A 12,670-nucleotide genomic window follows, 5' to 3' on the forward strand; every position below is an offset into this window, starting at 1 on the left:
GTCTCGCATACTTCAGACATAATATCAGAAGGGCCCAATCCCTCAAGAAAGGTACCAAGTTTGGTCAGCAAAAGACAGGAAGACCCCTCAATGAGATGGACTGGCACTGCAGCAGCAGCAATGGGCTCAAGCTTAATGACAGAGTTTGGTACAGGACTGGCCTACATTTCATTCTGTTATGCATAACGTTGCTTTGAGTCAGAACCGATTCAATGGCACCTTAACAACAACAACAACGTTTTTATTATCAATATCAAGCAGAGTGGGTCTGGCTCTCATCATGCCCCACACACATTAGCCTCAGAACTTACCTGCTCAGCAAGTCTCCACAAAAAAATAGCATAAGTCCCAGGAGGAAAACAAGGAAGAGTTTGGGGTCAAATCCTGAAATAAAGAAAGACTTCTGTGTAACAGAAGAACCAAACAGTTTAAGACAGTATAGAATAAAAGGCAATGCTGGAGTTCTTGACCATAGAAAGATAAATGCAAACAGCACACCTAAAGAGCAATGTAAAGGTCACTCAAAGTCTGGGCATCCCTCCAAAGAGAAAGTGTAATTAGGTCTCTGTCTAACTTGTACCTTCCTGAAGATACGATTTTCATTTTGGCTACCTATATGAGTCGGTACTACTGACTCGATGGCACCTAACAACAACAACAACAATGCTAAGGCTGAAAGGAACTAGAGGCGGTCAGGCATGGTGCCATCAGCACTTCAGCCCGTCACCCACAAGGGGTCTCTACCACTCAGTCTTTCAAGCCTCCCTCACAGGCACAGACTTTAGCAGTTTTGCCTAAAATTTGGGGTCAGGGTTCTCTGTTGTTCACTAACTGGCTGTTCTTGTCCAACAATATCACCTACTTTGGTCTGCTACACAAGCATTGTGTTGGAAAAGTCTACACTCACACACATCTCAGAACCAGGGGGCCCAAGCAGAGGCATACCAAACACTCCCACAGCATTCACATGCAGGACTCTGGAGTATAGAGGAGGTCCCCAAACAGAACAGGAGCCAGAGGAAGCAGTAAAGATAGAAAGAGCAGTTAAAAACAAAAACCAAGACTATCCTTCACAACCAAAGAACTTTGGAATCCTAAGACTAATGGAAATGGCGTAACTTATTTCATAGCAAAACTGGACCCTGCATAGTAACCAAGCAGTCAGAGCGAATTCAACAGGACAATAACCAGCCTCCTCAGTGAAAAGTTTCTTGGGTAAGTTCAGAGAAGGGAAAACCTGTCCCAGCCCCACTGAATAACTAAGCTGCAGTGGTCTTCAACTTATTTTTCAATTTTACCTCTCTTCTGTTTTTATTGTTTAACCATTCATGTCATCAAATACAGGCCTGTACACTTCTCTCTTTTTTTTGGGGGGGTGGGGGTGGGAGTGTGGGGGAGCAGGAATAAGGAGTTAGGGTTAGGACTATGGCTACGTTTGGCAAGATCTAGGTCTTCATTTAGTCCTTCATTTAGGACTAAGGTTAGGAGTAAGGCTTGGTCTAGTTTTAGGGTTACAGTTTTGTTTTTCTTGAAATTTACTTAATTTCCCCTTCATTCAGATGTTTTGTAAATACATTATTTCCTTTTTTCACTTTATGTTGTATTGCTGTTGTTGTGAACTCATATTCCCTGTTTTCAATCTTTGAGGTTTGCTTTACTTTGAATACTTGTAAATCTGGGTTGAGTTATAGATAATGTTATCATGTATGTTAGTCTCAGGTTGTTGTCTGCTGTTTTGGTTCTTGGTCCAAAGAACTCCCTTTAGTATTTTTTGTAAGGTTGGTCTGGCTTTTGCAAATTCTTTTAATTTCTATTTGGAAATATCCTAATTTTACGGTCATTTTTGATGAACAATTTTGCTGGGTATATGATTCTTGGTTGGCAATTTTTTCTTTCATAATTTTATATATGTCATCCCACTATCTTAACTGCATGGTTTCTGCTGAGAACATCAGAGCTTAGTCTTGTCAGTTATCCTTTGAAGGTAACTTTAAGTTTTTTCCCACGTTGCTCTCAGGACTTTTTCCTTGTCTCTGGTTTTCAAAAGTTTGATTATAGTAATACATCTTGGTGGTTTTCTTTTTGGGGGTCTCTTCTCTTTGTAGTTCATTTAAATTCTTGAATGGCTATCTTCTCATCTTTCATGATGTTAGAGAGGTTTTCTTCCAAAAACTCTTGGACAATAGTCTATGATTTTTTTTTCTCTTCTTATTCTGGAATTCCAATCACACATAAGTTACTCCTTTTGATAATGTCCTACATAAATCTTGGGCTTTCTTTGGATTTTTAAAATTCTTTTTTCTGATTGTTCTTCTCAAAGATGAATATTGAGAGATTTGTCTTCAAGCTCACTGCTTTGGCCTTCTATTGATTCTATTCTACTTTTGATGTATATCTGTTTCTAAAGTCTTAGTATTTATTGTCTGGCCTAATTAAAACTCCTGTTTTTGTATGGTTACCAATTTTTCACTTACTTTGTTAGTTTACTCTTGTATTATTTTCTTGAATTCTGTCTTGCTTTCATCTAACTTTCTCTCAATTCGTTGAAGCATTCTTCTAATTCTGACTTCATTTTTAGTACACTTGTTTGGGGTACTTCTGTCTTGTTTCTTCATGTAAGCTGGAATTGTCTGTTTTCTCCAAGACATTGAGGTGTCATTTTATTTCTATTTAATTGGTTTTTATATTGGTATGTTCTCAGGTACTCGTCATCTCTCTCCTAGTGGATGTGATGTAGACTGAAGGAAGTCTAACACAGTTCTCAGTTTGCCATTTGTGTAGCGCAGTTCAGGGCAGGTTCAACATGCCTCCAGGATCCCAGGCAAAGGCTGCGCAGGAGAGGGTGCCACTGGTTGCTGTGTTGGCAGTGGTGGGGCTGGCCATGTCCCAGCTGCCAGGAAAACAAGAGAACAAGGGAAAACTACAGCCCCCTTGCCTCTCACCTGCAGCCTGGCCCTATGTCCACAGGCCGCTATATCAGCATCTGCTTGCAAAAGCTCACGATGGCCACACCTCTCCATGCCAGCTGATAGATCACCTGTTTTGCATCTCACTATGCTCCTGTTCAGCTTTCCCTTCCAGTCAGCATTCAGTCTACCTCTCTGTCCTATCTTCTGAAACTCCAGGATCACCAACTATATCTACATCACTGGTTCTCCCAAGTCTTTGTAGCAAGGGACTGCTCTGTATGTTTGCCAACTCTGCCATCTTGCCTTGACTCCTTAGACCTGTATATTTGAAGACATCTATGCTTTGTCTGGAAATGCCTAGGAGGCAAGAATTCATTTGTCTGATTTACTCTCAAGAGCATGAGGCACATTGGCAGTACTAGGAATGCCCGTCTTCACAATTCCAGGTAAGGAAGTACTTGGGATGACCGAAGAAGTCTTGATTGAACACCTAATGGGTCTGCTGGGGAGTAGAGCTGCCCTGAACTGCTGGGATCAGTGGAGTACTCAGAATTTATAATCAGAATTAAAATGCCTCTGTCTTGGGCTACCTTCTCTGTCTCACTAATTTATCCACCTAAGCTCAGTCCCTTCTCACTACAGAATCTATTAAAAATAAATAAATAAGAACAGAGATGAAACTTACTCCGGATCACAATGACACTGTAGTTGGTATCTTTCTCTGTAATGTCAACTCTGAAGCAGGTTTTTGTGCTGTATAAACCTACATTAACATAAGTGTCATTCAGCTTCTCTTTTAAAAAGGAGGAAAAAAAGTTCCAGACACTAAACTGCTCCAGTTCCTTCAGTTTCTCCTCATTCTCCACCTGAGTGACTCGTACCAGTTTGGAACTATTTATCCGGATCTGGAAGACAAGTGAAATTAGGATCAGAAAGAAGGAAGTAGGAATTCTAAATATCCATATATGCAAACATAAAAAACAGAAAAAGTCCTTAGCTAAGTCAGTGTCAGTGCTAGTCTAGCATAAGGCTTAAGAGAAATATAGAGATGCAGCAGCTAAAACATAACTGGGCAAATACCACTGCACGTGACACAGAGCTGGAGGTGCATGATGTTTGGTTTGTATGAGCAGAATCTACTATTAGGCCAAAGCATTCCCAGCTGAAAGAATGATCAATACAGCATTTACGACAAATCATACAAAGCAAGGGTCTAGCATATTAAGAAAATTGCCAGGCATAAACAGTCCCAGAAAACTGAAAATGTTTCCCATAATGACAGGCTGAGAAGTTCAATTCATTGTCACAAATTACTGATTATAGGTAAATGTCAGTTATAATGAATGTGCCCCAGATGGAGTACGATTTTTATATTAAACAATAAAAAATAAAGGGAAAAAGAAAAAAACCAAACAAACCAAGCCCATCCATATGTTCTTGATGTGAACAACAAACACCCTTATCAAGAGCTATGCGTAGCAGCAAGCATTCCAAAAGGACTCATTTTGTTCAATCACTGGTAGAGTAAGACCCTCCTGCTGGCCAGGTCACTTAATAGTGCTATTAAATAAATGAAATCAAAGTCATTCTATCAAAGTATAGCTTAGCTCAGGGAGTGTATGAAACACCTTGTGTAGAAGCAAAATAGAATATGAAGAGCAAGTAAAAGGAGTTCATGTCCTGATGGCCAGCAACCGTTTCCAGACCAAAGAAGGCATAAGGTCTTGAAAGAGAAGAGACAGAGTGTGTTGTGTTGGAATAAGTCGGGGGTGGGGGACAGTTCCTAAGGGGAAGAAGGAAGGTTAACCCAGATACTGCTTAGGAAATCAGAGTATTGTAAGTACTTCAGGGAGTATACAGAGGGGAACACAGAGGAGGCATAAATACTTATGGATGAAGATACTAGGGGACTTCAAAAAGTTCATGGAAAAATGTAATTATTCCATGAACTACTTAAAGCCCCCTCATACAATTCTAGACAATCTCAACTCCTACAAGGCTATTAGCAATACCTTTTTTTAACTGTGTGTGAGGGAGAAAATGTGTCAATGTACTCGCTAATCACAGACAGACAGATATTCACAAAAGCGGGTCATGCCAAGGCCTCCAGGTTCTTACCTGCATCCGTGTCCATATATCATGCCACTTTGGGATGATCACGTTTTTATAACAAAATTCACTGGTATTATGATAAACTTTGGATTCCTGAAGCATGACTACATGTTTACCAGTTTCAGCTTCTTTCAATCATGTAAGGAAGGAAACAAAAATTAAGTATAAGTACAGCACAGCAGGCTATGAACTATATAAATCATTTCGTTAAAAGAAATAACTTTTAAACAGACCGTATTTCAACTTGGGGTTAAAATGCTAGCCATTGTAACCATAGCAATTAAACGATATATGATAGGATGAATGTAAAGCTAATGTTCTCCCATGCAAACTATCACATAATTCACAATAAAACATTTAAAAAAAGAAAAAATACTAGCCAGACTAAGAAATGAGGAAACAGATGAAAGAAAAAAATATGAGTCTTATTCCTGTCAAACTTAATGATCAAATATTACAAATAGCCATTAACACAGAATTGTTGTTAAGTGCTGTCGAGTCAATTATGACCCATAGCGACCCTGTATAGGGTTTCCAAGCAACAGTTGGTGAGCTTGAACCACTGACCTTGCAGTTCAAACGACTTTGCAGTCTGACGCATTAGCCCACAGCACCACACCACAGAATAATAATAAAAGTTACTATTGTAGAGATATCACTTTGAAGACTAAGGTGAATCAGATCCAAGCCATGATATTTTTAATCACCTCATATGCAAGTGAATGCTGAACAATGATTTGTTATTGTTGTTAAGTGCTGGTGAGTTGGTTCTGACTCACAGCAACCCTGTATAGGGTTTCCAAGGAATGGCTGGTGAGTTTGAACCACTGACCTTGCTGTTCAAATGGACCTGAGGTCAAATGCTGATAAGCACCTATGGTGCCACACCAGGACTCCAAACAATGATTAAAAAATGATTAAGGAAGAACAAAGAATTGATACCTTTGCCTAAGTGCCCATCAATGGAAGAATGGATAAACAAACTTTGGTACATACACACATTGGAATATTATGCAACCTTGAAGAATAATGAACTTCCAAGACACACTATAATATGGATGAGCCTGGAGGACATTATGCTGAGTGAAATTAGTCAATCACAAAAGGACAAGTATTGCATGAGACCGGTATTGTAAAAGCTCAAGAAAAGGTTTCCATACTAAAAGAAGTATTCTTTTGATGGTTACCAGGGGTGGGAGAGTGAGAGGAGTGATTCACTAGCTAGAGGGTTGGTTGGTTGGTTATGTGCCATAGAGTCGGTTCCGACTCATAGTGACCCTGTACAGGGCTTCTGAGGCTGTAAATCTTTGTTGATGTCGTTATGTGCCGTGGAGTCGGTTCCAACTCATAGCGACCCTGTGCAGGGTTTCCGAGGCTGTAAATCTTTACGGGAGCAAAAAGCCTCATCCTCCTACAGAATGGCTGGTAGTTTTGAACTGCTGACCTTGCGGTTCACAGCCCGTATGGGAGCAGAAAGCCTCATCTTTGTCCCGCAGAACAGCTGGTAGTTTCTAACGGATGACCTTGCAGTTCGCAGCCCGATCCATAACCACTATGCTACAGAGCTAGAGGGTAGACACATTTGTTAACAAAGATGACAGGGGAGGGCCATTAGGCAAGAAAGGAAAGGGCAATACACAGGAAGAGGAAGGATGGCAGATGAATAATGAAGATAGGGGAAGACTCAGGGAGATTTGAGTGGGCTAAAGGGGATAGAAATAAATAGTGATATATACACAACCTTGGAACAACAGTCTTATATGAGTAGATACATAGATCGAGACACAGACTGAATTGTAAGCAAGAAAAAAAAAGTTTGTGTTTGACAGCCTTGTAGATACTCGTTTCCCTTGTCTACTATTATAAAACAGACATTCCTATGTGATAGAAATGACTATTGGGAATTATGACTATAGAAACCTTGTTAGTCTGCCTTCAGTCTATAATTCATTGGATTTGCTTAAAGGGGAGTAAGAATTTGCCCAGAGAAATAGACTTCTTGTTAAGTCTTTGTAGACTATGCGGCTTTAGGTGGAATCCTGAGTCTCACCCAGAAATTTCTGAGTTGGGACATTAGCATTTGAAAAGACATGCAGACCAAACCAGAACTGCTGGGAGAACAGAAGACGTATTGAAAGAAAGACCTGCAGAAAAAAGTAGACTGTTTGGCTTTTTGAGTTTCAAGCAAACTGTTTGCTTTGGAGGCATCAAGGCAGAAAAGTCAGCCCATTAAGGGCAAAAAACAATCTCTTCTAGGACTGAAAATTAAGGGGAACAGGTGAGAAATCTAGTATACTTGCTGGTGACCACCTGGATCTCCTGTGAGTGGAAGTTGAGAAAATGCAGCAATGAAAACACAGGCCAAGTTTGGACATGTATTGTTGGCAACCACTGTCCTTGAGAAGACAGAAGACAGAATGGGCTGCTGGCTTGAAGTTTAAGGAGTTGCGTGAATTCCTGAGCCCATGAGCACGACCTAACCCCTGGGGGTACAGCTAAAAGTGTAAGGAGGAATGTGTGAATTCACAAACTTGCAGCTGACACTCATTTGACCTAGCTTGGATGGTTAGGGTTTAGCTGACCAGAACCCAACCAGATGACAATAAGATGTTTGATACTGTGAGCAAGTGTAAACTGCTACAATTTGATGAACTGGATTTCTGCTGTGTGAGACTGGTTTTAACCACTACCTACTCTGCTTCTCTTTTAAGGCAGAGCTAAACAGTAGGCCCATCTACTGATTTTCTCCATCCCTCTCCTAAGTGGGATGAACAGGATTGACAAAGTTTGGCTCTATATAGTACTTAAAGAGAATATGAAAAGATTGCAAAGTGGCTTTTTTTCCCCCTAGCTATCTTGTTTCATCTCAAGTTTTAAGAGCAACCAATGGTTATAAACATTTTCTTCGTTTTCAACAAAACAGAATATTCTTTCCCCAGAAGTTTGTATTCTATCTCAGTTAACTCCAGGTTTAAAAGTGACCACTCTTCAGTACCTTCCCACCCAAGTTTGCCTAAGGTGTCCTGTTGTGGTGTGGTAGGATCAGCACTAGATTGCAAACCACAAGGTCACCAGCTTCTCCTTGGAAAACCTATACAGGGTCGCTATGATTCAGAACAGCTTTGACAGCACTTACTGGCAACATCACCTTCTTTATGACAAAACATTCAAATAACTTCTTCCTTGAGTTCTATGGTTATTTCATAGGAATAGGAGTCTTATTTCTGTCTAATTTAATTACCAAATAATACAAATAGTCATTAATCCAGAATAAGTAAGTTACTATTATAAAGATGTCACTTTGAAGACTAAGGTGAACCAGATCCAAGCCATGATATATGTGCTCAGCAACTTACCAAGTGCTCCTATAATGGGAGATTTAGTTATCACTTTGGTTCTTAAATATGAGTAGATTTAAATAAACTAAATTTAAGTTTCAATCAAATCTTAGAAAGCCAAAATTACACAATGGCATTGATGACCACAAGTGATGACCACATTGATGACAAAATGGTTTTAGGGTAACACTAAGTCTAGTGTGGTGCTGTGGGCTAATCTGTCTGACTGCAAAGCCATTTGAACTGCAAGGTCGGCAGTTCAAGTTCACCAGCTGCTCCTCAGAAACCCTATACAGGGTCACTATGGGTCGGAACCGACTCAATGGCACTTCACAACAAGTGGCACTGTAAGGTAAGCACTGGCCTGTGAACCACAAGGTTCAAGGCCATCAGCTGCTCCTCAGGATTAAGATGAGGCTTTCTGCTCCCACAACGATTTACAGCCTTGGAAACTCTATAAAGGGTCAGAACTAATGCGTCAGACTGCAAAGTCATTTGAACTATGGGTTGGAACTGATTCCATGGCACTTAACAACAACGAGTTGGAACCAACTTGACAGCACTTAACAACAATAAATTCAGTTAAATTCAGTCTTGAACCTAAATGTAATAGCTAAAACTATAAAATTTTTATTTGAAAACTCATAGGTGTAGGGCTTCGTTAGTGTGGTGCCGTGGGTTAATGCACTGGACTGCAAAGTCGGTTTGAACTGCAAGGTCGGCAGTTCAAGCTCACCAGCCACTCCTCGAAAGCACTATACAGGGTTGCTATAGGGCAGAACTGATAGCGCTTCATATCTACTGCTGTTTTTATTGTTAGAGCCACCAAGTCAGTTGGACCCCTATGTTCGACAAAATGAAACACTTCACACTTGTGCTCTCTCACCATCTTTGCTGGTTTTGAGCCCATTGTTGTAGACACTATGTCAATATATCTCCTTAAGGTCTTCCTTTTTCACTGACCCTCTACCAAGCATGGCATCTTTATCCACAGACTGGCCCCTCCTAACAACATGTCCAAAATAAGTGAGACGAAGTCTCATCACCCTCAATGCTTCAAAAAAGCATTCTGACTGTACTTCTCACAAGACATTTGTTCATCAGACAGGCCATGGAATAGTCTATATTCTTTGCCAACATCATAATGCAATTTTTCTTTATTTTTCTTTATTCATTGTCCAGCTTTCACATGCATATGACACAACTGAAAATATTATGCCTTGGGTCAGATACACCTTAGTCCCCAAAGTTAACAACTTTGTTTTTGAACACTTTAACAGACGCTTTGCACCAGATTTGCCCAATTCAATACATTATTTAATTTCTTGACTGCTGTTTCTATGGACATTGATGATGGGTCCAAGTAAAAGGAAATTCTTGACAACTTCGATACTTCCTCTATTTATTGTGATGTTGCTTGTTGGTCCAACTGTATGGCTTGTTTCTTTATGTTGAGGTACCTTCATCAATAGAGGCTTCAAGTTCTCTGTCTTCAGCAAGCAAGCTTGTGTCATTAGCATATCACATATTGTTAATGAGCCTTCCATCAATCATGATGTCCTAATCTTCTTCATATAGTTCAGCTTTTTGAATTATTTGCTGAGCATACAGATTAAATAAGTATGGCAAACATACTTATACTCAGGATGCAACCCAGACACATACCTTTCCTAATTTTAAACTACTCATTGTCCCCTTTATTGAAATTACCACAGACTGCGGGAAGAACAAACAAATCTGACTTGGAAGAAGTACAGTAAGAATGTTCTTTAGAAGTGAAGATGGCTAACTACACACACGGTAGACATTTAGTGAGAGCCTAAGAACAGGCCAACATATAACCATCAATTAAATACAAATACGGCAACAACATAGTGCCCAGGAAACAATAGACAATTTGAGTTTACACAAAGAAAAAAGAGAATAGCTCAAACAAATGACCAAGAAGCAGAGCCAAAAAATGTTTCTGAGGAAGAAAGGAAATGGAATTGACTGAAAAAGAATTCAAAAGAATGATATTTGAACTGCCAACAAACTAAATGGCAGAGAGGTAGTAGAAGTGTAGTGAGGAGCTCTGTCAGCAACACAGAATACAGGACCAAGCAGGCTCAGGGGATGGTGCCAGAACACTGAACCACATATAAAGGAATATTTAGTAGGTTGGAAGGCTAACAGCTAGGGGAATTTGTAGCAGAAGCAAGAAATCCATTGCTTTCTAATTGAAGACGCTCAACTGCTCCAAGAGCCGCCATCTTAGAGGAAGGATCAGAGGAGCTACGGACGCCTGACAGAAGTACAGAAATAAAGGTGTAGACATTCTTTTTTTATCTGTTCATTGGTCTCTTGCTGACTGTGCACCTCCATTCTGGTGACTAGAGGGGGTACCTGAGCAAGTGGACACTCCACCCCCACCCCTGGAGGGTTCTACTATGCATGTACACAGATCTCCTCAAAACTTACAATGACAGTTTCCACTTAAAATCAAACGCAGTGCAAAATGGCTACAGCCGGCCCTGAAATGTTTATCACTAGGAAAAAAGGCCTGAACAGGGATTGGAGAGTAGGACAGGCAGATTAAAAAGGAAATAGGCTAAAAATTAAATCCTGAGTTATGTCACAATGACCAACAGTGGCATCTTGAAACTTCTCAAGAGATCAAAAAGGCAGCATTTACCCAAGGACAAAATTCAGTTAGGAAAGGAAAAGGAATGGCAACAAGTAACAACACAGGGAGGAAGTGAGGTAAGTGATGTTATGTTGAGGGGATTGCAATCACTGACACGAAACACATGATGTATTGAATGTAAAACTGATGATCTGCTCTATAACTCTTCATTCAATTGATAATAGTTTTTTAAAAACATCAGTCTTGATACAGTATCGAGTTCTCACTAGGATTTAATCTAAAGTCTTAGTGGTGTTGTAGGGCACACTCTGGAAAGCAGCTCAAACCCACCAGGCACTCTGCAGGACAAAGATAAAACTGTCTGCTCCCATACAGATCTACAGTATCAGAAACCCTATGAAATTGATTTACTATGAATTGGAATTATTGATTCAGTGGCAGTGGGTTTGGGTGTTTGGTTATCTTTCCTAAAATGAAACATTTCCAAACCCTGTTAGTTAAAAAAATAAAAATAAAAACCCTGTTGATCATATGTCTCAGTATAAGTCTACAAATCCACTTAAAAGAATACCAAAAACAGGACTGATGAAAGGAGATTGGGATAAGACTCTTGTGGTTCAATAGTGAATAATAGCAATCAGGACTGACTTTGAGTGTTGGAAAGGTAAAAAGATAGACGTTTTGTAACAAAAGGAGGGGAGTAGTTGACTTTGCAGTCAAAGAGCGGAGGTCCCTGGGACCATCAAGAGAGAAGAGTGGAGTGTAGGGCCCTACCCAGAGAAGCAGTGAAGAAACAGAGATGGAAGCAGAGATGATGACGTGGAGAGATGGAGCAGCTGGGGACTCTGGACTCATGGAGGGAGAGGGGCTGTGTGCTGACGAATGAGGGGCAGGTTTACAGGGTATACCCTTTGGTTGGTTGATGATGCATGGAGGGGATTGTAATCATGGCAATGAAACAATATATAATAGCATGAATGTAAAGCTAGTGTTCTCCCATGTAAAAACTTAAAAAAAAAAAAGCCAAACTAGTTGTCATGGAGTCGATTACAACTCATAGAAGAACCTGTGTGTGTCAGAGCAGAACTGTGATCAGTACAGTTTTTAATGCCTGATTTTTCAGAAGCAGACTGCCAGGCCTTTCTTCTGAGGCATCTCTGGATAGATTCTAACCACCAACTTTTCATTAGTGGCAATTGTATTAACTATTTGAACCACACAGGGACTTCATGGAAATGAATACCCACTCACAAATGTGGTACAAGAGTTTAGTTTCTTCTGGAAATGTAATTTGAAATGTAAAAGGACTATATTTACAAACTCACTGGGGCCAGCAAAAAACACTGGGAAGGATTACTAAAGAAAGATACTAAACAATAACTATGTTGTTGTTGTTGTTAAGTGTCATCGAGTTGGTTCCAACCCATAGCGACCCTGGACTGGGTTTCCGAGGAGCAGCTGGTAAGCTTGAACCTCCAACCTTGCAGTTCAAACAGCTTTGCAGTCTGGCACATTAACCCACAGCGCCACACCAGGACTCCAACAAGAACTATAGCTTCCTTAAAAGATACCAGTCTATATACTACAAGAACAAACAAGTTGTTCTCCTGGGAGCCATCAATGCAAGTGGTCAGGTCCCCTCAAGGCAAACCCTCTTCCAAGACTGAAACTCAAGTGGAATACAC

General features: G+C 40.2%; 1 protein-coding gene across 1 annotated transcript in view; it reads right to left on the reverse strand.

Moving 5' to 3' along the window:
- TMEM194A (transmembrane protein 194A) overlaps nt 1–12,670 on the reverse strand; it is a 29,804-nt gene that overhangs the window by 12,361 nt on the left and 4,773 nt on the right. Inside the window, exons 2-4 of the mRNA XM_006859597.1 lie at nt 5,028–5,146; nt 3,595–3,814; nt 312–384 (exon numbers count right to left, since the gene is read on the reverse strand). Of these exons, the coding sequence (XP_006859659.1) occupies nt 312–384; nt 3,595–3,814; nt 5,028–5,146 (412 nt within the window). The remainder of the gene's footprint in view (nt 1–311; nt 385–3,594; nt 3,815–5,027; nt 5,147–12,670) is intronic.

Source organism: Chrysochloris asiatica, unplaced genomic scaffold (genome assembly GCF_000296735.1).
Source record: "Chrysochloris asiatica unplaced genomic scaffold, ChrAsi1.0 scaffold00033, whole genome shotgun sequence".
Lineage (NCBI taxonomy): Eukaryota > Metazoa > Chordata > Mammalia > Afrosoricida > Chrysochloridae > Chrysochloris > Chrysochloris asiatica.